The sequence below is a fragment of the Phocoena phocoena genome, chromosome 14 (assembly GCF_963924675.1).
Source record: "Phocoena phocoena chromosome 14, mPhoPho1.1, whole genome shotgun sequence".
NCBI classification, from domain to species: Eukaryota; Metazoa; Chordata; class Mammalia; order Artiodactyla; family Phocoenidae; genus Phocoena; species Phocoena phocoena.
This window is the reverse complement of record NC_089232.1, coordinates 70,152,934-70,174,344: the sequence shown is the minus strand read 5'-3', so window position 1 is coordinate 70,174,344 and position 21,411 is coordinate 70,152,934. Positions and strand designations below refer to the sequence as shown.

At 39.5% G+C, this 21,411-nt stretch overlaps 1 protein-coding gene across 1 annotated transcript in view; it reads right to left on the bottom strand.

Annotated features, from left to right (window-relative positions):
- Positions 1 to 9,543: 9,543 nt before the first annotated feature.
- ASXL2 (ASXL transcriptional regulator 2) overlaps positions 9,544 to 21,411 on the bottom strand; it is a 125,848-nt gene continuing 113,980 nt past the window's right edge. The window contains exons 11-13 of the mRNA XM_065891397.1: positions 19,219 to 19,324; positions 15,555 to 16,272; positions 9,544 to 12,027 (exon numbers count right to left, since the gene is read on the bottom strand). Of these exons, the coding sequence (XP_065747469.1) occupies positions 9,544 to 12,027; positions 15,555 to 16,272; positions 19,219 to 19,324 (3,308 nt within the window). The remainder of the gene's footprint in view (positions 12,028 to 15,554; positions 16,273 to 19,218; positions 19,325 to 21,411) is intronic.

The window sequence follows — 21,411 nt, the reverse complement described above, 5'->3', positions numbered from 1 at the left end:
TAGTGATTAGTGATGTTGAGCATCTTTTCATGTGCTTATTGGCCACCTGTATGTATCTTTTGGAGATTTATCCAAGTCCTTTACTGAAGTCCTTTATTCAAGTACTTTTTAAATTGGTTGTTGGGTTGTAGGAATTTCTTATATATTTTGAATACTGATTTATTAAATTAAATATATGAAATATTTGCAAATACTGATATTTTCTCCCATTCTGTGGGTTGCCTTTTCACTGTTGATAATGGCCTTTGATACACAGGTTTTTAAATTGTTAATGAAATCCAATTTATCTTTTCTTTTGTTGCCTGTGCTTTTGGCATCATATCCAAGAAATCATTGTCAAATCCAATTATGAAGATTTCCCTGTTTTAAGAGTTTTAGCTCTTAGGTCTTTGATCCATTTGAGTTAGTTTTTATATATGGTGTAGAGGAAGGGTCCAATTTTATTCTCTTGCATGGGGATATCAGATTTTCCCAACATTTACTGAAAAGACTGCCCTTTCCTCATTGACTTCTCTTGGCACCATTGTCAAAAATCATTTGACCACATATTTGAGGGTTCATTTCTGGGCTTTCCATTCTGTTCCATTTACCTCTATGCCTGTCTTTATGCCATTACCACACTGTTTTGATTACTGTAGCTTTGTAGTATAGGTGTCCTTTTAATTTTTGAAATACATTCCCTCTTTATGGCTCATGTTGAGTTCTTTAACTCTCTTTGCATGTTGCCTGAAGAGACTGGCATTCTCTGTAGTACCCAAATTTAGCCAGGACCCAGGGACAACTGTGCAATCAGGTAGGGGAAGGGGAAACAAGCAGGTAAGTCATTCAATATGGTGGCTGGTTTCTTTGGAAAAGAAAAGGCACAGTCACTGGAGTAAAACTGTATGCCTTTATTACACATAAAATGAGTCATTAAAATACAGTTTGTCCATGTGCAGAAACATTATTATACATTCAATTCTGAAGGTAGTTTTATACGACCAATAAAAGGAACAGTCTAAAAGTGGGAAGAATAAAGACAAGAGTGAGAAGGAGCTAAAAGGCAGCGCTTTATCTGTCAAAGTGCTAAGGCCTATGTGCACAAAGATTTTAAAGTAAGACCAACATAAGGTCATTTCTTCCATTCTGCTTTCTCTTAAGGTATGATGCAATGAGTCACAGAATTAAGACGGGTTTAAAAAAAATAGGTCATAGCACTTATGGCTAAGAGAAAGGTTTTTAATTTCTAGAGTTTCACTTATCATGTACTCTAGATCTTTCATGGGTTCTAGAAATTTCGTGAAGTCTCTAATAACAAACTTGCTCTTCAATCAGTAGCTGATTATCAGAGAACAAATTGTCAGGTCCTGCCCAGCCCAGAATCTGTCTCCTCATGCAACAAGCAGGTGACCAAATTTAAAGCTTGTTCAAAGTGATTACATACAGGTTCAGATGGGGTCACTTCAAATTGCTATGCCTGAAACCCTAAAATGAAAACAACCGCTGACTTGGGGTCCAAGTCCAACTCCAGCTTTCCCACGCTCTAGGTATCTGAAAACATTAGACACTGGTGTTTTGAAAAGAACTGACCCAAGAAATGTAAAATTTTATGTACCACACTTTCCGTAGGAAGGACACAGACTGTGTGTAAAATAATAGTTACCTTCAGACATTTTGACATTAAATGCATTGCTTTCTTATTGGGCTAATCTGAATTTTAAATATTAAGTATTTAAAAAGGGATCCATGATTAAAGTTAATAAAGTGCTGACTCAAGTTGGTTTAATATAGTATTTATGAGCCAATGTTTGTGTCACTAAGACACAGGTGCACACTCCTAAATCCTGAGCAGTGGCAGAAGCTGTCACTAGATAGACAATATAGTTCAACAGAAAACTATTACTTAGCCCACAAAATGCCTCACATCAAATTCCATGGTCCACTCATGGCAATTCATTACATTATGGGAACCCAAAACTTAAAAAAAAAAATTCGGTAAAAGGGTAAGAATAATTCCAAGTTTACTTAAATCTATCTTATATCCAGTCTTGGGTTTACCTTTCTTCTCTCCTAGGCACTCGATAGGTTTTGTAGTCAAGATGAAAGTCAGGATTTAAAAAATTCCCTTTAGTTTCTTTTGAGCTTGAAGAACCAGGAAAGTTGAGTTTGCAGTTATTCTTCAGGACAACCCACTATCTAGTCACAGCCCATCTCCACAGCTCATCATCTCTCTCTTCCAGGGTTAGTCTGTCCTTTTTGTTATAAGGAAATCTTTGTAGGGATTCCCTTTTTAGGTTAAGACTGAAAGATACACAGAGGTATAGAGATTCCTTCGTTTATACAGTCCCTATGAAAGAAACCCAATCTTCTGTTTTATGTCACTAAGTATAAGGAAAACACAGGATATCTGCCCTCCTAGTTCCTGGACAGAGTTGAGACTGTATTACATGGTGGAATACACCTCATAATTTTTGACTAAAAGGTGAACATGGGTATTTTGGAATACAGAATTCAAGTTGCAAGTCCAGTAACCCAGGTAAGGAAAGTTCAATAATAAGCACTGACAAAATATCTTCATTTATCCTTTTAAAACCCTTCTACCAGAAAGTCTTAAAGAATTAGGATTTAGGCCACTTTATAAGGGGTAGTGTCCGGCTGAAGCCTCTTTTAATGCAAGTTGTGACTTAGAAGTAGAAAGGAAAAAAAAAAGTCAATTCTACAGTATTAGAAGAAAAAGAACGGTAATTTTATCCATTATGGAGGGAAAAAGGGGATGAAACATCTAACAATTTTAAATGAATACACTTCCTTCTCACCAGTCTATAAGATGAAAATCAAGGTTCTGTTTTTTTATTCCCTTTAGCTTATTTTGGGTTTGACAGGAAAGCTGCATTATTTACCAAATTGTTATTTGAAAGGATTAGTTGAACATAAGATGAAGCAATTCAATACATTACATATCTTTACTGACATACTGAACAGTATTCATTGAAAGGGATTGCTTTCGGCCTGATTTTCTCAATTTAGGTATTACCAAGAGATTCCTTGAAATTCTGATTAATCTCTAGATCTTCCAGTGACAGTTGTCAAAAAAAGGTAAATTTTATCAACCTGGCTCAATTCCACAGTTAATTTCACGTAGGGGCAATGCCTTTCTTTTCTTTCTTCATGTTTTGCCAAGTGCCTCGAATGCTTCTATTTCGTAGTTCATTTACTCTTAAACTTCTAACACGTCTTGGGAAATAACGTAGCATGTATTACTCCTTGAGCTGTGAACTAGACATGTGCTGTATGGTTACTTATTTTAGGAAGACCTTTTACAACTTACATGACTGCTTTTCTTTACCTTTGCTTAACCAGAGCCTTAGCACAGTGCTTGGCACACAGATGTTCAAAAGGTATTTGAATGAGTGAATAACATGATTTATGTACAAGAACTAGAAACATGCGAAATTTGATTTGTGAAGACCACTCTTGGTCAACTAGTGTTAAGAGCGATGAACACAGGTTTCTAAGACTCTGTGATGTAAATAAAGGAAAGCTGGGGATCCAAGTTGAAGCTGCGTCGTGATGTACTGCTCTTTCTCGATTAACTGCAGTCCAACTATACCTTAGGGTCCTATGTCATTACCTGAATATGAATTTTACTTCCTATGAGGTAGGAATAAATAACAGAAAGTACATGTTAGAAACTGAGGGGGGGTGGTCTTTGTAAACAGTCATCATGAACTGGTTCACACACATTTAAATATTTCACCTTCATTCCTATCTACCATGTATGGGAATTACGAGGATGCAGATGTTCCCTGAGACTTAAAATTTTTCCTTTAGAGATAGTGTATTTTCAGCAAAGATTTAGCGCTGTTCTCTTAGACATCTGAACTATTCTCAATGTCTTTGGGCAGCCCTATGTTTGAATTTTCAATTTTTGAAAAATAATAAGGCCGTCTTTTAAAAAACATTCTTGGGACTTCCCTGGTGGTGCAGTGGTTAGGACTCTGTGCTCCCAATGCAGGGGGCACGGGTTCTATTCCTGGATGGGGAACTAAGATCCTGCATGCCACAGAGCGTGGCCTTATGGGGGGCGGGAAGCATTCTTAAGTATCCTAATTTCCAAAAATTGCTGTTTTTATCAGTTAAAATAACCACAACTGAGCAATTATGGGGAGAACTAGTGAACTATAATTAAAAGTGTTTCATGGGTCATTAAGATATTCTTCAAACTCTGACCTTATTTCCTTTCAGGTCACCAATAAAGCTATATATTATTCATTTTTAAAGAACGGGCTATATGCCTTTATTCCCAGAGACTATCTAGGTATCCTTTTGCTTCCTCAATCATATCCTAAAACTAAATATTTACAATCACAAAATGACTTCTCTTGGACAGCAGGACTCGATTATCTCTAGGTATGGTTAACCTCTCCTAACGTTTTGGTTAAGTCCTCATTTCCATAAACACTCTTCCTGACATTAGGGAGATCAACATTCAAGTTCTCTTAGCCCTTCTATCTCCAGATCAGTTGGGAAGGACATAAAACTGGCTACAAAACTCACTTCTCAAAGAAGGGAAACAGAAAAAAACTTTTCTATTATCTTCACGATATTATTTCTTCACATAAACCCTATGGCCTGGAAGGTGGTGGAAGTGAATGTTTGCTAATGAATTATTAACCACTGTGGAGAAAGGAAAACCTATTCCCGCTCCCCGCCACCCCGAGATATTTTCTTGCCATTCTTTGTCTTAGAAGCAAACAATGGGCACATTAAAAAAACAATGCACTGTGTTTTGTTTTGTTTTTCCTTTCCCAGTAACATTAGGTGGTTAGGAGAGAGAACAGTTCAAGGGTGAAAGCACAGAGACAGACATATTAGGAGAATTTAATATTTTTACTAGAGTTCTGAAAGAAATACGCTACCCTGATTTATCACCAAATTCCTCATTTTACTATCTTCTATGCAATCTGTTGGTAATCTTCCAATAGTAGTATAAGGCAACAACTGAGGGCCCTTACCCACACCACTTTCACATGTATGTCAGACCTCAAGATGCACCGAAAACTCCAAGGTTTTTATTTCCACTTTAATTATCTTTTACTTAATAATAAAATGAAAAATAAGAATATATGAATACATACAATCTATATACATATATTTATTGCAAATACTTAAAATTCTTATGTAAAATGATTTTTCTATATTTGTGAAAAAATATGACTTTTTAAATGGTGTTGACACCAACTTCTCTGTACATACCCTCAATTCCAATGTTAACAATTCCTTTAAAAAGGCAAAAGACACAAAAGTTTAGCATTTACCAAACCAGTCTGTACAAATCTTTTAGCCAGAAGGAAAAAAAAAAATAGCTTGTGGTAAATAAGTCAATTTTCTTTTAAAATAAAAAATAAACTCCAAAACTCTTCCCCTTATTGCATTTTTTTGGAAATAATCTGAGTGTCTTTAGAGTAACTTCCTTTGAAATAATTTGTGCCTTAACAGTGAGGCCCTACATTAAACATACCTTATATGAGAAATTCAAAGTCTCCCACTGTCACTTTTTACATAGATATTAAAATATATATTACTTAAAATATATTACTGGAAAGCTATTTTTAAAATTGATCTTTAATAGTTGTATCAAATGTAAAGCATTAAAAAAAATAAGTAACCAAGAATCTATGAAGGTCTTACTTCCAACTTTAGGAACTGCTTTACCTATTGTCCTCTTTCAATAGGTTATGTAGGTATTGAAACACGGTAGGAAAGATCCCTGCCTATCATCATGTTTCTCAGAGTCTCTTTGGACTATTCTAGAAAATTGAGCTGCAAACTACCCTTGGCCAAGTTTTTTTACTTAGCACACTGTTGTAACGCAACAGGGAGACTTTTCTCTCCTTGCTGTGAAATCTGTAGGTCACAGAGAAAACAACCCTGGTACTGCTTACTGACAATGAGCTCTAGAAACAAAGAGTGATGTAATGACCAGAGAAGACCCCCTCATTATAACAAATAATTTCACCCAAGAGTTCTTTAAGGACTCTTAGGTGAAGAAAGGCAATAAGAGCAATTAGGATGGTAAACGGTCCAATTATTAATGTACCAATTTATGCCTTCACCTGGAAGGCAATGACGTCCTCCTTTGGCTATTTAAATCTGTGATAACTCCTGAAACGTCTACACTGTGTGCCTTCCCAGCCCATGTAAGTATGCTTCCCCTGCCCCAAGAAAAATTTCCCATCTGCCAGACCTTATTCTTGAAGATGTTACATGGGGTACCACGGACAGCTTCAGTATCTTCAACACAGGGGTTACGTAGGGCAAACAACTCCAGGTTATTTGGCTTTATTTTCTGTTTAATAGGATGGAGAATTTTAATAAAAATTCTTTAAAATTTAGGGAGTCTTCTCTACTAGACAACTTAGAACATTCCCAAGTAAGACTGAGATGATATATTGTTAATGCCACCTCCCCAAGGTGACCTGAAGTGGAAGGTTATCTGAAGGCTTGAGAAGCATACCCTGGAGGCATAATGCCTGACTAGTCACTGGAAACAGTGCAACTTAATACCATAAAAATACGCTTAGCACTTATTAGAAACATTTCAGACTGAAATGAAAGGCAAAGTAACTGCAAACCTAAGATAGAAACTGCTTTAAAGGTACTGGAATACCATATTCTAATAATTTAAAGGTTTTCTTGTTCCCACTGCTGCATTTTCAAAAGGGCCAGATTGTAATTTTTCTTTTTTTCTTCTCAGCTCAGTCAGCACAAGATGAATGACCTTCTATGTGAAACCATTTTGAAACCGATAGATTGCATTCAATTTTCTACCAATCTAAGAGAATCTAACTATTCTCTCATTTAGTCAAGAGTGAGGCAGTGTACCTAGTTGACGATTTATTGAATATTTTATTAGCTGGGTATTATCTGTAAAGAGAATCTGGTGAATAGTAATGCTTAGGACCTATCTGCAAGAGCCCGGGTCAAGATGAATAGGCACGATATGGTTTGCTCTCTAAATGGACTTGAAAATCCCTGATGCCTTTCCTCCTTTCCTGGTTAGTCTGTCCATCCTCAGATTAAGAGAACCATGGAGGAGAGACTTTCTATGACAGGAAAGGTGTGAAGAAGAAAAAGCATTTTGAAAATCCAAATTGGTTAACTCGTGCTCACCGTGGGGTCGGTTCTGAAACAGTCAACCACTTCCGGCAGCAGGCCACCCCTCAGTCCTGCCACTCAAGTGGGGAGTGAGGAAGCTGGGAATGGAGAGTTTTAGCTAGCAATAGGTCTTTTTAACACCCCCTGGGATTACCCAGGGCACTGAAAGTTTGGGAACAGAACCATGGTTTCTGACTCCTACTGGTTATTGGCTGGAGAACTTGCTCCTTATCCCTGGATCCTTACAGATTTCTTACCTCTTAGCTGTGTGTGTGCTGGAAGAAAAAGGGAAGTTAGAAGGACATCAAATTATCTTGGTTGAAACTAGAACACAGATATTAATCCTATATTTGCTTTGGGTCACAAAAAACTCAGGAACAAAAAATAAAAAATAGAAGTAAATAGTTTCTTATGGGGTTTGAAAGTATTAAAAGAGTGTATGTATAATGCAGGAGGTGAGGTAGGGAGGGGTGGGTAACAGAATGGGTGCAAAGCTAAGATTACTACTGCCTACTTGCCCCTAATCTGGAATGTGATTTAGTTAACGAGTCTAAACTGTTCTGCAGGGGGCTTCCCTGGTGGCGTAGTGGTTGAGAGTCCACCTGCTGATGCAGGGGACACGGGTTCGTGCCCCGGTCCGGGAAGATCCCACATGCCACAGAGCGGCTGGGCCCGTGAGCCATGGCCGCTGAGCCTGCGCGTCCGGAGCCTGTGCTCCGCAACGGGAGAGGCCACCACAGCGAGAGACCCGTGTACCGCAAAAAACAAACAAACAAAAAACTGTTCTGCATTTTGTATATATCACATCCTGAATATTAAGTACATCTATGACCGTACTAGGTTGCACTAATAATGTATGTCCTTTACATACGTGAAATTAGGAGATCTGAAATCAATATGCAAATGATACACATTGACAATCCCCAACTTTTTAATACCGAATTCTGGTAAATTGTAGATTTATTTTAATGTTCTTTAACCATGACCTAAATGTATGTACTCAAAAATTCTTTAGTCACTAGAGACAGAATTCAACATAAAGGAGACAAAAAATAAACAAAAACAAACAAAAATTCGCAGCCGATTTCTTTTGCTTTCTAGATGTTCCCTAAGTCATTCACTAAAGCCCCTTTACATTAGAAATTTCTAGTGTGTAGAGAGCAGTAGTCCAAGAAAGGGGACATGTTTTCTAAAACAGGAAAAGTGTCTGACTTTTACGGTGTGTGTGTGCGCACGCACACGTGTATGTTCAGAGTAATATACAAGATTACTCCCATATTCCTCAGATGCCTGGGAGGTCAAAACAGGTTTAACAGAATGGGCAAATGTGGTATTAATGAGTTTCTCTACCTGTAGCAACAGCTAACTGTAGAACATTAGGTAACAGGTTGGGAGAGAAGAGGATGAGAGGGGCTACTTTGTTTCTAGTGTTAAAATTGTTTTCCAAAGTTCTTTATGTTCAGTTCAACAGTTTCTGCACCTTTACTCTGCTTACCCAACAAAACACATAGTTCAAATCACTCTATCACTAACACTTTTCTGTTAATTTTATACTAGTATTTCAAACTTGTTTGTAAGCTCCCACGAATGACTAAATCCTCGGAGATTATTGCTGGAATTACTGCCCTGCACAGGTGATGGTAACCCAAGGGGCCCTGCGAGGCAAACTTTTCATGGACCATGCACGCTGCTTCAGGGCAAGGGAGTGGGATTAGGGAACAGCAGGGATCCACAAACAGCAAGCAGAGTGCCTGGCAATAGTACTCGTTTATGGAAGCCAAGAACCAAGTCAGAATTTTCAGAGTCTGAAGTACTGCCTGTGAAATTAATACCTTATCAAGAATTTGAACTTGAGAAGGTTCCATCTAAGGTAAAGGTACTGAGTAAACCCTGAATCCAAATCCTGTGAAGGCTGAATAACCTACGTAAAGCCTGCGGTCAGACAGTCAAGACATAATCAACATGAGTGGTCATTTCTTCAGACCATTCCCTCACTCCTTTCTTTTCCTAGCCTCTTAAGAAAGGGCAGAAGGGAAATCGCTTCCTTTCACCATGCATGGCATTAAACTTTTCAAAGTCACATGAAGTGGGACATCAATCTGAAGTCAAAGTGATACACTATTACCTAAACACCTGGAAAAATGTTAAAACAAGATGTGACATATTTACATGATTTTGTAAGTGCAAACTTGTCACAAATTCACAAAGTCTTGACTTGGACTTACTATACAAGGTGCTTTTCCTCTAAAATGTAAGATCTGTACTCTGTATTCCTGATTAAGTAACACTTGTCTCTTAAGACAACTGAAACCTAGTTTATTTCTGTGATTCCAAAAGAACTCAAAAACCACATCTATCAACCCTTCCCCCTTCCTGCCTTCTTTACAGTGTGTCCTCCCGGTCTCATTACCGAACGACAAGGCAGGAGACACACAGTTTGGAGGGGCCAATGCAATCATCGTGGCAGAAGGCTCCACACCCCTTGCACATGATCATGGCTTTCAATCGGCAGTAACATTTCGAAGGTGTGTCCTCTATGCTGTTCTCTTCAGGAAAGGCCTGAACAGGAATGGTCTGGCCGTGGTTGCTGGGATTCATAGCTTGGCTAGCAGGGATGGTTGTGACAGTCACTGAAAAGGACATGACATCACCGACATTGCTAGATACCTGGCTACAGTCAGGCATCCCCGGTACAGCAGAGTTATGGTCCATGTCCGATGAGGTGGAGACGTTGATCATGCCTCTGTAGCTTGGCCCAATCTGTGTGGGGCTTCCATACAGCTTTGGGGTTTGCAGCGGTGGAAGGAGTAGAGACTGATGGGTAGGACTGTCTGCAGGTAGAGGAAGAGCAGTAGAATTGAAAAGCTCAGGGCTGCTCCGCACGGTCTTACCTCTCACGGCGTGAGCCATCTGCTTCTGTGCTACCTGAATAAAATCTCTGGCTAGGGTCTTCTCATCAAATGTTTGGCCTCTAGTGAACAGGTAATTTTCCTTGCCTAAAGTGGCTTGCTCAGGCACTGGCATCTCTGCCTTCACATTCTTTTTAGCTGAACAATCACTGGTGGATAGGGTTTCTCTACTGTGGGGTCCTGAACTTGCTTCACACTTGCCAGAACTCTGGGAAGCCTGCGGCTCCTCCTTCACCACGACAGATTCTCGCTCATCACCAGTACTTTCCTCATCAGTATCATCTTCTTTACCGCTGCTACTATCTCCTGCTGCATTTTTACAATCTGTGTATCCCATCTTCAAGGCCTCAGTGGGGCTACTTAGACAAAATCGGTCTTCGGGGTTTACAGAATGGGTCCTCCTAAGGCTCTCTGAACCCCGGCCATAGGTGGAAATGTTAAGTAAGTAGTGACCTGCCATTGCAGGCTTGGATGTCCTTCTGCCAGCAAAACCCAGCATAAACCTCTGGCTTGTGGAGATGTCCTCTAACTGGAAACCTGAGTGAGTGAAGTTGAACTGGGAGGGCTGCACAAACGAGAGAACATTCTGCCTCCGAACCCTTTGGATGAGTGTCTGAAGGATCTGATCTTGGGTTGCTTTACTTAGTCCTTCTTGGTATTGGTGTGTGTCAATGCTAGCGTCCCTTAGATCCTTACCTGAAAAGAGCTGAAGGGGTCTTGGAACCTGGGGGAGTTGCTTACTTTGCAAACTTTTACCCAGTTGCTGTGTAGCTGGATGGGACTGTCTCTCATTAACTTCCTCTCTGGTGCTATTTTCTGTTACGCTGGTACCTGCGAGTGCTCCTATCATCATCCCCTTTTCCTCTTTTGTAGTTAGTGGAACAGTTTTCATTTCAACTTTGGTGAGAGGTTTAGGCAGAATTTGCTCCAGGGGAACATCTTTGCCTTGCAGCAGCTGAGTTACCAAAGGATTATTAGCAGGGATATTAGAGCTTGGCCTTGAAATGGGTCCATTCATACTTGAAGAAGCTCCTGGGGTCTTAAGGCTAGAAGCTGCTGGCAAAGTGCTCGAGGATGGAGCCGATCCAGTAGGTGCTATGGTTACAACGACCTGGGGTACAGGAAGCTTCTCTAAAGAGGCTGTCGCTAATAAAGATGTTAAAGGGGAGGGAGTCATGTCCACTGAAGCACTAGCACTTATCTCTGCTGAGGCTGGAGGGTTTGGTGTATTCTTACTAGAACCTGCTTTGGGCTCAACTGTGCCATCGACTGCAAAATGAACAGGTGAGGCACCTGCGATTAGAGCAGGATCTGCTGGAGTAGGAGGTGCTTTCTCCTGCCTACCGTTACTGGGCCCTTGTGGGTGGCTAAGAGAGGCCACCGTGGCTGCCGCCCTGGTGGGATTCAGTTTTTCATTACTTACTTTCCCTAAAGCTGGTGGGGGTGTGTTAGCGTGGGCTGGTGACGGGACACTTGAGCACGCTCCACTGACGGCAGATGGTGGAGGCACTGAGGAGGTTTGCTGTAGTTGTGCTCCAGAGACACTGTGAGACTGTGCCTGGCCTGGGGTCTTGGTCTCAGATTGGGGCTGAGTCTCTGGACCACAGGGTAAAAGCTCTCTCGTACCTCCCCTGCTTCCAGTTCCTGCCAGTTCCAGTGTGGGGCCCTTTCCAGTTTCACTGACTCTGTTTGGGTCTGGACTCCCTCCTCTAGCAGTTCTCCTTTCAGCCCCCTCTCCTGGACCTTGTCCACCCCCTGGGCCAGGTCCGGGAATGGTCCCTCCAACTGAGGCGGCTGCAGCAGCTGCGGCTGCGGCGGCAGCGGCTGCCCTCTGTGCTTTGACCAGCTGGGCTTTTGCTTTGATGTCTGCGAGAGTTCTGGCTCCTGTTCTGTTAGGACTAGTGATGGAGATTGGAAAACGAGCCCTGGGAGAGACCTGCGATGTAGGAAACGGCATGGGGGAGATTCTGGAGACCGGGATCTGAAAGAATTAGGGGGGGAAAAAAACAACAGAGCTTAGTTTTCATTTATAAGAGCAATCAAACTTCATTAACACAAATTCTGAGTAGGGTGAACCCTATGACAAGGGCGGGAAGCCTGTGACTAAGAGACCAAACCATGGGGACAGTCACAAAGGTTTGTCTCCAGGATCCTTTCACCTCCTCTATTGGTGCCAAGGACTCCCCTCCCTCGACATCCACTCCCACCCCAAAGTCTCAAACCTCTTCTTACAACACAGCTCTCTCTTAATGTCATTACTACTCGTAACAGCTGGTCATTTAAGATAGAGACCTTTCTATGGTATCTACATTTTAAAATGTGTTTAAAAGCGAGAAGACAGAAACAGAAGAAATAAAGAAGTAGCACACCATTACTGTCTTTTACTTCTTGGCTTTACTACCGAGGTCCAGAGGAAAATTCTTGTTCTTTTCTCTTTTACGCACGCACACTTGCACAGCTAAGCATATAGGCTGAATTATCTCAAATTACAGAGGCTTCTAAACCGCACTGGAAGGAAGACAGTGTGTGTGATCCACTCTGCCCACCCACATGACGGGGTATGTATATAATGTCTGTAATGTTAACCAATGTCATTCTCACCCCCTGCTGGCATTATACTTATTTGTGGAGCTTTTAAAAAATATACATCCTCTCAGTCCTGTCCTTAAAATTACAAATTAGAACTCCTAGAGAAAAAATGCATTTCTAGAAAGCTTCTTACGAGATTCTGATGCATCATTAGGTTTGACACCACTGATTTTCATATCATAAAATATTATACCTGAAAGGAATCTGACTCCTGTTCAAAACAATACTTTGAAAGCTACTGGAATTAAGTAGAATGAACCAGTATCTGGGCCTTTCTAATAGTTGGCAGAATTTAAAAGAGCAAATAACTGTTACAGATGTCCTAGGACATGTAATTAAAAACATATTAAGCACTGAGCTCTAAGAAAATGCATGTCATCTTTCTGGAACTCCTTAAATTGAGACTAATAAAGTCACTAAAGATTTTTCATTATCTGCAATACCCATTTCTAAAAAGGTCAGCAGTCCTGAAGAATTCTCTGTCATTCAGAAGTTAGACCTGTCACAAAGCCCACATATTTCTCATCATGAGATATACTCAACCTCTCTCTTAAAGCTGAAATCTACTTTACATCCAACTGTACACAGTATTTTAGAAGCTGCCCAGAATAAGAAAGAAGCAACTGTTGCCCCTTGGTAATACCATCTAGCACACAACTAATAGGGGGAAAAACAGATAAAACTAGAAAATTAAAAACAAGAAAGTAAAAAGCACAGTTGTGCAGGGGAATCATATATAGGGAACAAGCAACCTTACATTAGAATAATCTTGAGAATAACAACATATCCAGCACAATAAAGGATACCTATCATAATGACTGAATATCATTAATAACATGTTGATTAAATAAGGACAATCCTTAAGAGTGGTTAAAATAAAAAGTTTTAATGCTTAAAAATGAGAATTTTCAGTTATTTAGGTAACTAGTCCTATTACCCGTTTATATAGAATAAATGAGATGTTATACTTTTTTTTAAAGTACAAAAACCACACAAGATTTCTAGGCACTGAAAACAATTCAACAATTTAACTTATTGAGAAGCCCTACCCTGGTATAGCAAAGGAATTAGATTCTTTCTGTTATAATTGTATACTGAATGGAAAATACATAATGTCTGTTTGAGTTGTCCATCTCTTCTATATACATATATGTACACATCTTACATTGTAGATATGCATATATAAAATAGATATATGTGCATATATAATTTTATACACATATACATATATAACATTTGTAATAAAATTCAAATTTTGTTTTTCTATTTAAGTTTTGTTTAAAAGATTTTGTTCTGTTATAAATTACATTAAACTTTGTCTAAGAAAATGGGATTTGAGATAGGGTCTAAGGTAAGAGTGTTACTAAAGCAACTTCTGGTGGAAAGTTTTTGGGGAAATGAGGAAGAAGTAAAAGAAAGGAAAGAAGTTAAATAACATTAACTTGGTCACAATGGATTTAAGTTTTCAGTGTAGAGTCTCTTTGGATTAGCAGAAAGATGAGGAAATAGAAATGATGGTTCTTACCCAGCGTCATTTATATAAAGTAAAACCTAGACTATAACTCAGCTCTCAGGTTTACAGATAAGTTCTAATTGACACCCATTAAAGAAAGGTTTCTCATATTTTTATAAGAAGAGTACAAGTGATTATCATAAAACTCAGAATCTCTAGCAAAGCATGACAGTGTATGCTAATGGTAGAAAAATATCAAAAAAAAAAAAAGAAAAAGAAAAAAGGAGAGATTCCTAAGTGCTGCAATCACAAATCTTAAAACTAAAAAGTAATGAAGAACATCATATCATTATGGTGCAAAATGAGAGAGAGAAGTCTCCCAGTGCATGCAACAGGTCAAGTACTAGGAACTGAGTGTTTCCAAGGGATAGTTCCAGGTAGGACTTTGGTTAGTCTAAGGTGAATAAAAAAGGGAAAAAAGTATTTCTATTTGGCTTATTTTGTTTTACTTATATTCTAATGTGAATGAATGCTACTCAGTGCCTGGGTTCATAGTAGACACAACAGTGTTAATAAATACTATTAATAAAATTAAGAATGAACTGCAAACTGATATTAGGCACAAGCCCAAGTACACACTAAGGTAGTGACACTGCTATAGAAATTTAAAAGATCTGATATGCAGCAATATAGGGCTAAAACACAAGTTAATCACATATCCTAAGCAGTAGAGCTTAGCAAGGCTATTCCATCTTACTAAGGTCCCTCAAGTGACCAATGGTGACTCATGGCAGCCACACACATTTCCTTTAAAGGGTTGGAACTAAAAGGTAGTTCCAGGCTCTCAGAACATCAAATCAGTTATGGCAGCAATAATTAACACATTATTGACTGGGGATTTTTGTAGAAACTAATGCCTGTGGCCGTAATACGTCTCCAGTCAATAAAGTGTTAAATATCATGGCTCTTGATACAAAGATGTGATCTCTTAATCACATCAATGACCTCCTCCTGTTTATTATTATACTTATTATTTTGTCACATGAGACAGAATACTTTCCATAACTGTCTTAAAATACAAGAGTAGCCAGCAGGGGTGTGGGTGGGGGTGGACTGCATTAGATATTCAGATATCTGAATAAGTATTCAAACCCCAAAAAGGATCTGTGAGGACGCAGTTCTTTTATTTATGATGTTTTTTTATTGGAATACAATTGCTTTACAATGTTGTCTTAGTTTCTGCTGTAGAACAAAGTGAATCAGCTATATATATACATATAAGGATGCAGTTCTAAATGCCTGTTTCTTAATAATTTTACTTGTGTATGACCACAGTTACATGCATATCAAATATATACAACTGCTTCTGCATTAAGAAATACCACAAATATTTGAAACTTAGTAGGTACAACCAAAAACTTAGCGTTCAGACCATCTTTCTTTTTCAATTCTTCCCGCTCTCTTACCTTGAGAGGTGGTACTTTCCGCACCTGGAACCTGTCCCCTCTACTGAGAAAGGGCTGTGGGGAGACTTGAAATGGCTGCTGGTGCTGGCGATTCTCAGTGACACGTGGTCTTTTCTCCCAGCTTGTAGGGGCCTCTTCTTGGGTGACAGAAGATTTTCTCTTGAGGCTTTCTGGGCTGTGATCAGCCAGAGTTGATGGAGGCTCTTTCATAGTGGTCTCCTGTAGACCTGCTTCTACTATGGGCTTCACTACTGTTGTTTCTACCCCAGGGCTCTTGGGTTTGCTCAGGGATGTAACTAAAGCTTCTTGGCTTTCATTTTTGTTATAATTTGAAGTTGTAGTGAGATGACTCTCTTTCTCAGACTTCTGTTCAGCAGAGGCAACTGGCTTTTGCTCCAAGAGAGCCTCATCCTTTGGGCACTTGATGGGAGGGACGCTGCTAAGCTCATCTGTATTGGGAGCTGAGGAAAGCAGGGGCTCTGGGGATTTGGAGTTTGGCTGCATCTTATCTTGGCTTTCATGCTCTTCTTTTCTCACTGGTGATGGCAGTTGTAGTACTTCTTCTTTAGACACTAACTGGGGAATTACTGAGACTATATTGACAGGAGAGGCCTCTGAAGGAAGCATGGATTTTGGTTGCTCAGCTGGGGTTTTCTTTACTTTGGGATCGTTGGGTGAAGCTGTCAATTTCTTTGAATCTTCAAGGCTCAGGCCAGAACTAAAAGGTGGAAGAAAGAAATATTGTAGTTGAGAAATGGCCTATGTTATTGAATATGAGATAACGGTGTATGGCAATGCCTAGAAGAACCTGTGACACTTAGTAGGTAATTTTCATATATCATCTTCACTATTATTAATATTAGTGAAGGGTCTGGAGCCAGAGTGCCTGGATTCAAATCCTAGCTCTGATACCTACTATCCATGTAATAAGTAAGTGACTAGCCTTCTGTATCTCAGTTTCTTTAATTGTACGTTGTTGCTATTATGAGTAACTAAATTAATGCATGTACAGTACTGAGAATAGCACCTAGCACATAATAAATGCTCAATATAATGTATGCATGTACAGTACTGAGAATAGCACCTAGCACATAATAAATGCTCAATATAATGTATGCATGTACAGTACTGAGAATAGCACCTAGCACATAATAAATGCTCAATATAATGTATGCATGTACAGTACTGAGAATAGCACCTAGCACATAATAAATGCTCAATATAATGTATGCATGTACAGTACTGAGAATAGCACCTAGCACATAATAAATGCTCAATATAATGTATGCATGTACAGTACTGAGAATAGTACCTAGCACATCATAAAAGCTCAATATAATGTATGCATGTACAGTACTGAGAATAGCACCTAGCACATCATAAATGCTCAATATAATGTATGCATGTACAGTACTGAGAATAGCACCTAGCACATCATAAATGCTCAATATAATGTTAATTATTATTACTTCTGCTTACAAAGGGGCTACACTGCCTAGAGGCATGGATCACAGACTACTCACAGAGAAGTTAAAGAAGACAAAGACCCATGTACCCTGGGACTGTGGGTTTGGACAGTGATCAGCTCTACTCTGCAGTACCTGTAGAAAGGCTGGCCCAAGAAATCTAAGGGACCCAGGGGAGACAGTAGGAGAGGTGGCTGTCAATATTCGCTAGAGGTTGAAAATGAGAACTCTGAGTTTTTGGAAAGCCTGTTTAAATTTCACTTGGTATAGCTCTAAAATTCTGAGATCAAGTGCCTCTGAGCTATCCTGGGAGTGAAGACCAAGTGAGACTTCCACAGTGTGGCCTGGCTAAGAGCTAGGCTACCCTGTAGGGGTCACTAGAGACTCCTCGTACAACAAGCAAAAACAAGATAGCCCTCTTTGGTGACTTCAATAATCAGTACCACACCCCTGAGATGGAATGGCTGAGGACAAATCTGGATAGTAATCAAATATAGTCCTTCCAAAAAGCTGGCAAAAAGTAATAGCTAAAAACAGAAAGACCCAAGAATGGCTGTAATGCTCCATCTTATAAGGAGGGAATGAACAATATTTATGGAATAACTGTTACCTATAAAAATGGTCTAAATGTATTCACCCTCGTTTCTGTAGAAAAGCTCAAAGCTCATACCAAGAAGGTAGAAAAATTGGTGTATGGCGCTCTTCATCTCATTAAGAATCACTTCTGAAATGACCATGAAGGGGATCAATAAACACTACATGGAGGTAAGGAAAAGAGCCATTCGTTCTCAAGCTATGGTTATGGAGTATCCTTAAAGGCTGCCATTAGGTAGGAAGGGAGACAATTAAAACTCCGGGTGGGGCTTCCCTGGTGGCGCAGTGGTTGAGAGTCTGCCTGCCGATGCAGCGGACGCGGGTTCGTGCCCCGGTCCAGGAGGGTCCCACATGCCGCAGAGCGGCTGGGCCCGTGAGCCATGGCTGCTGAGGCTGCACGTCCGGAAGGGGCCACAACAGTGAGAGGCCCGCGTAAAAAAAAAGAAAAAAAAAAAAGAAAAAAAAAAAAAAAAAAACTCCGGGTGTTCAATTCTATTTCAAACAATACAGCTCCACTGTCACCTATTTAAGTGTCCTCATTAAGATTTTTTTTTTTTTTTGGCTGCACCGCATGGCTTGTGGGACCTTAGCTCACTGACCAGGAATTGAACCCGGGGCACAGCAGTGAAAGCTCCGAGTCCTAACCACTAGAACACCAGAGAAATCCCCCCATTAAGACTTTTTTTCTGTTAGGAAAAAAACTGACTCAGACTATATAGCCCCTTGAGAAAAGGGTCTGTATCTTGATTCAGCTATGAATATCTCCCAGTGCCTTCTACAGAAGAAAGGCTGTTTAATTACATGTTGAATACAATGGTCCATATTACAGGATTCCTTAGTGATTCTGGATAAGTTATCCTATTGTGGGATAACTGACTACAATAAAAAATATATAGAACTTCAGTATTCTTGTATTATAAAGTTACTGGAAGAAAAACCAATCTATTCAAAGTAAGGACTCTAATTCAAGATAATAAAATCTTTTTTTTTTTTTTTTTTAAATAAATAAAAGAAACCACACCATCTACAATGGTAATGTGTTAAGAGTCAAGGACTGTGACTTCCCTGGTGGTCCAGTGGTAAAGAATCTGCCTTACAATGGAGGGGACACAGGTTTGATCCCTGGTCAGGGAGCTAAGATTCCACATGCTGCGGGGCAACTAAGCCCGTGCACTGTAACTCATGAGCTTGAGTGCCTCAACGAGAGAGCCCGTGTGCTCTGGAGCCCATGCGCCCTTGAGCCCACGTGCCACAACTAGAGAGAGAAAAACCCGCATGCCACAACTAGAGAGAAGCCTGTGCGCCACAAGGAAGAGCCTGCACACCACAATGAAGAACCCACGCACCACAACTAAGACCCGACACGGCCAAATAAATAAATAAATATTTAAAAAAAAAAAAAAAAGAGTCAAGGATTATGAGTAATCCAACTCTGTGTACCTAAGATTCGTAAGAAAAAAATATTTTTCTTGGTAAAAAAGAACTAGTGGAAAAAAATGAAGGAAATTGCACACTAGATTTTCTGGAAAGGTAATAAGATGAAGCACTACATGATGTATGTATAGGAATTAACACTGGTTTATAGAACCTGTCTTGATATTTACCTCTGACCATAGTAGCTTTCAAAGAATTGTTCTTTCCAAGGCTCTACTTTTTTCTCCTTCTCAATCTCTTGTCGAATTCTCACCTGCATCTCAGGTGTAAACTCACCTGTATGTACCAAGGGGGGGAAAAAGATATTCAATAGAAATATGCTATTTGCTACTTTCAACTATTTGTAAATCATGACAGACTCATGCAGGAGTCAGAATACTATCACATGAAAGTAACAGAAATTCCCCAAAATTCCTCACTGTAAAGGGGAACTACCTAGGAGCCGTCAGGTGAAATAAAAACCCTTGCACGCCACTCCATGTAGTTGCCAGTGCGCAGCTGAAGTTAACTGGCCACTTCTCTGGGCCTTCCTTGTAGCAACCCTCACCTCTGCTTCAGATATCATAGTCCCTCTAGATTTCTTACAAACCTTGAGTCTGTCATTTTTCCACTGGAAAAATAGTCATCTGGTCATAGGCTTTCAGTAAATAATGCCACTGGACACTTTATTATTAAAAAGTTCTGTTTCTCCAAGGCAACCTGAGTTTTAGGCCTTTTAGCTCTAACTGCATAATGAACAGTTATGGCCCTGCTTAAAGACATTTGAGGTTCCAGTAAAAAGGTAGGTAGTAGGAATTCCCTGGTGGCCCAGTGGTTAGGACTCTGTGCTTTCACTGCCGTGGGCCCAGGTTCAATCCCTGGTTGGGGAACTAACATCCTACAAGCCGCACGGTGTGGCAAAAAAACAAAAAAAGTAGGGAGTTATTTTGGAGGTGTCAGTTTTCTAATTGTTCCAGAAACTGTACGAGTCTAGTGCCCTAGCAACAAGATACTCAATATGCCAAAGACCCAGCTGCTCTGAATATGCCATTTATTTTCAAAACTACCAACCACACCTCAATTCTTCCCACTCCATCAGTAGAGAACAATGAATGTGCTTGGTAGGCCATCGTCAAACCTGTGACTCAGACAGGCTGTTTTTTTATTCTCTAATACCCAGGACATTAGAGAGTAAGAAGTGGAAATGGCAGATTTAAAGTTTAAGACCTCCTGGGGGTAAGAAAAGGGAAAGGAAAAGTGTTAGAGGACAGTGGATATCACAGTCCTAGGCATATGAGTGGGAGAAGAGGGATCTGGCTGTCAGAATCCAACCCAGAACTTCTGAATTTCTGCTCTTTGGTTGTGTCTACCGTGCTTGATAGAATGAGGAATAAATAGTATTGAATTCTGTTCACATGTATACAGTGTTCAAAGTTTTTGCTGCTCACGAAATATGATCGCATGACTATAGGTATAGCAGTGACTGCTCATATGCAAAAAGAAAAGTAACATAATAATCAAGGTATCACTGTTGATAATATCTACTTTTAAAAGTTGGGGAGTAGGGAACATAAATCCAAATTATTCTAAAAGAAAGTACTGGTAACAGGTATGTCTTAAAGTGCTCATGTGATTCTGACTTTCAGAAAAAGGGGGTCTCTGCTCAAGGAAATCTTTAAGAAAGAGAAAGGTTCAAAGTAATCATAAGAGATCCCTTCTACACAGAATTTGCCCTAAAAAGAAAAACAGGAAGGGAAAAGTCAACAACTACAGTGAAAAGTAGAGATATTAAAAAAACCCACTGAAGTGCAGGCAAAACAAAATCATTGTTTTTGGGGCCCGGATGTCTGTATTTTAAAAAAATACCACAAGTGATTATAATGAGCAGTCAGGGTTAAGAACTGCTAATAGTGACCGATACTACACGCTACGCAAACAGTCAATCAATCACTTTTTTATGCTTTGTAATATACCCTCTATAAATCTGTTAGATCAGAATTAGAAACATGGCAAAGCAGTAACCACAGTTAGCAATTCTTAATCATAACCTGCATTTATTAAAATGCTCTGGCTGCTACTGAACTGTATGCTGCAAATGGGTGAATTTTATAGTACGTTATTTCTCAAAGCAGTTTTTTAGAAAGTTCTTAGTTTCTTAGATTCTTTTTACTGTTAGTTTCATTGAGATTAGGCAGCAAGAAAGAAGTTATCTCACTGCTTACCAAACCATGATTCACAGCACCATAAAATAACTCTAATTCTATATTCTGCTTATTAGAATTTCAATTCTTAGGCATTAAGCTAGAATTAATGAAACAGAATCTTTAGGAATAGGGCCTAAAAGTCTATATATTTTTTTGTTTACCAGGTGACTTTAAACCCTT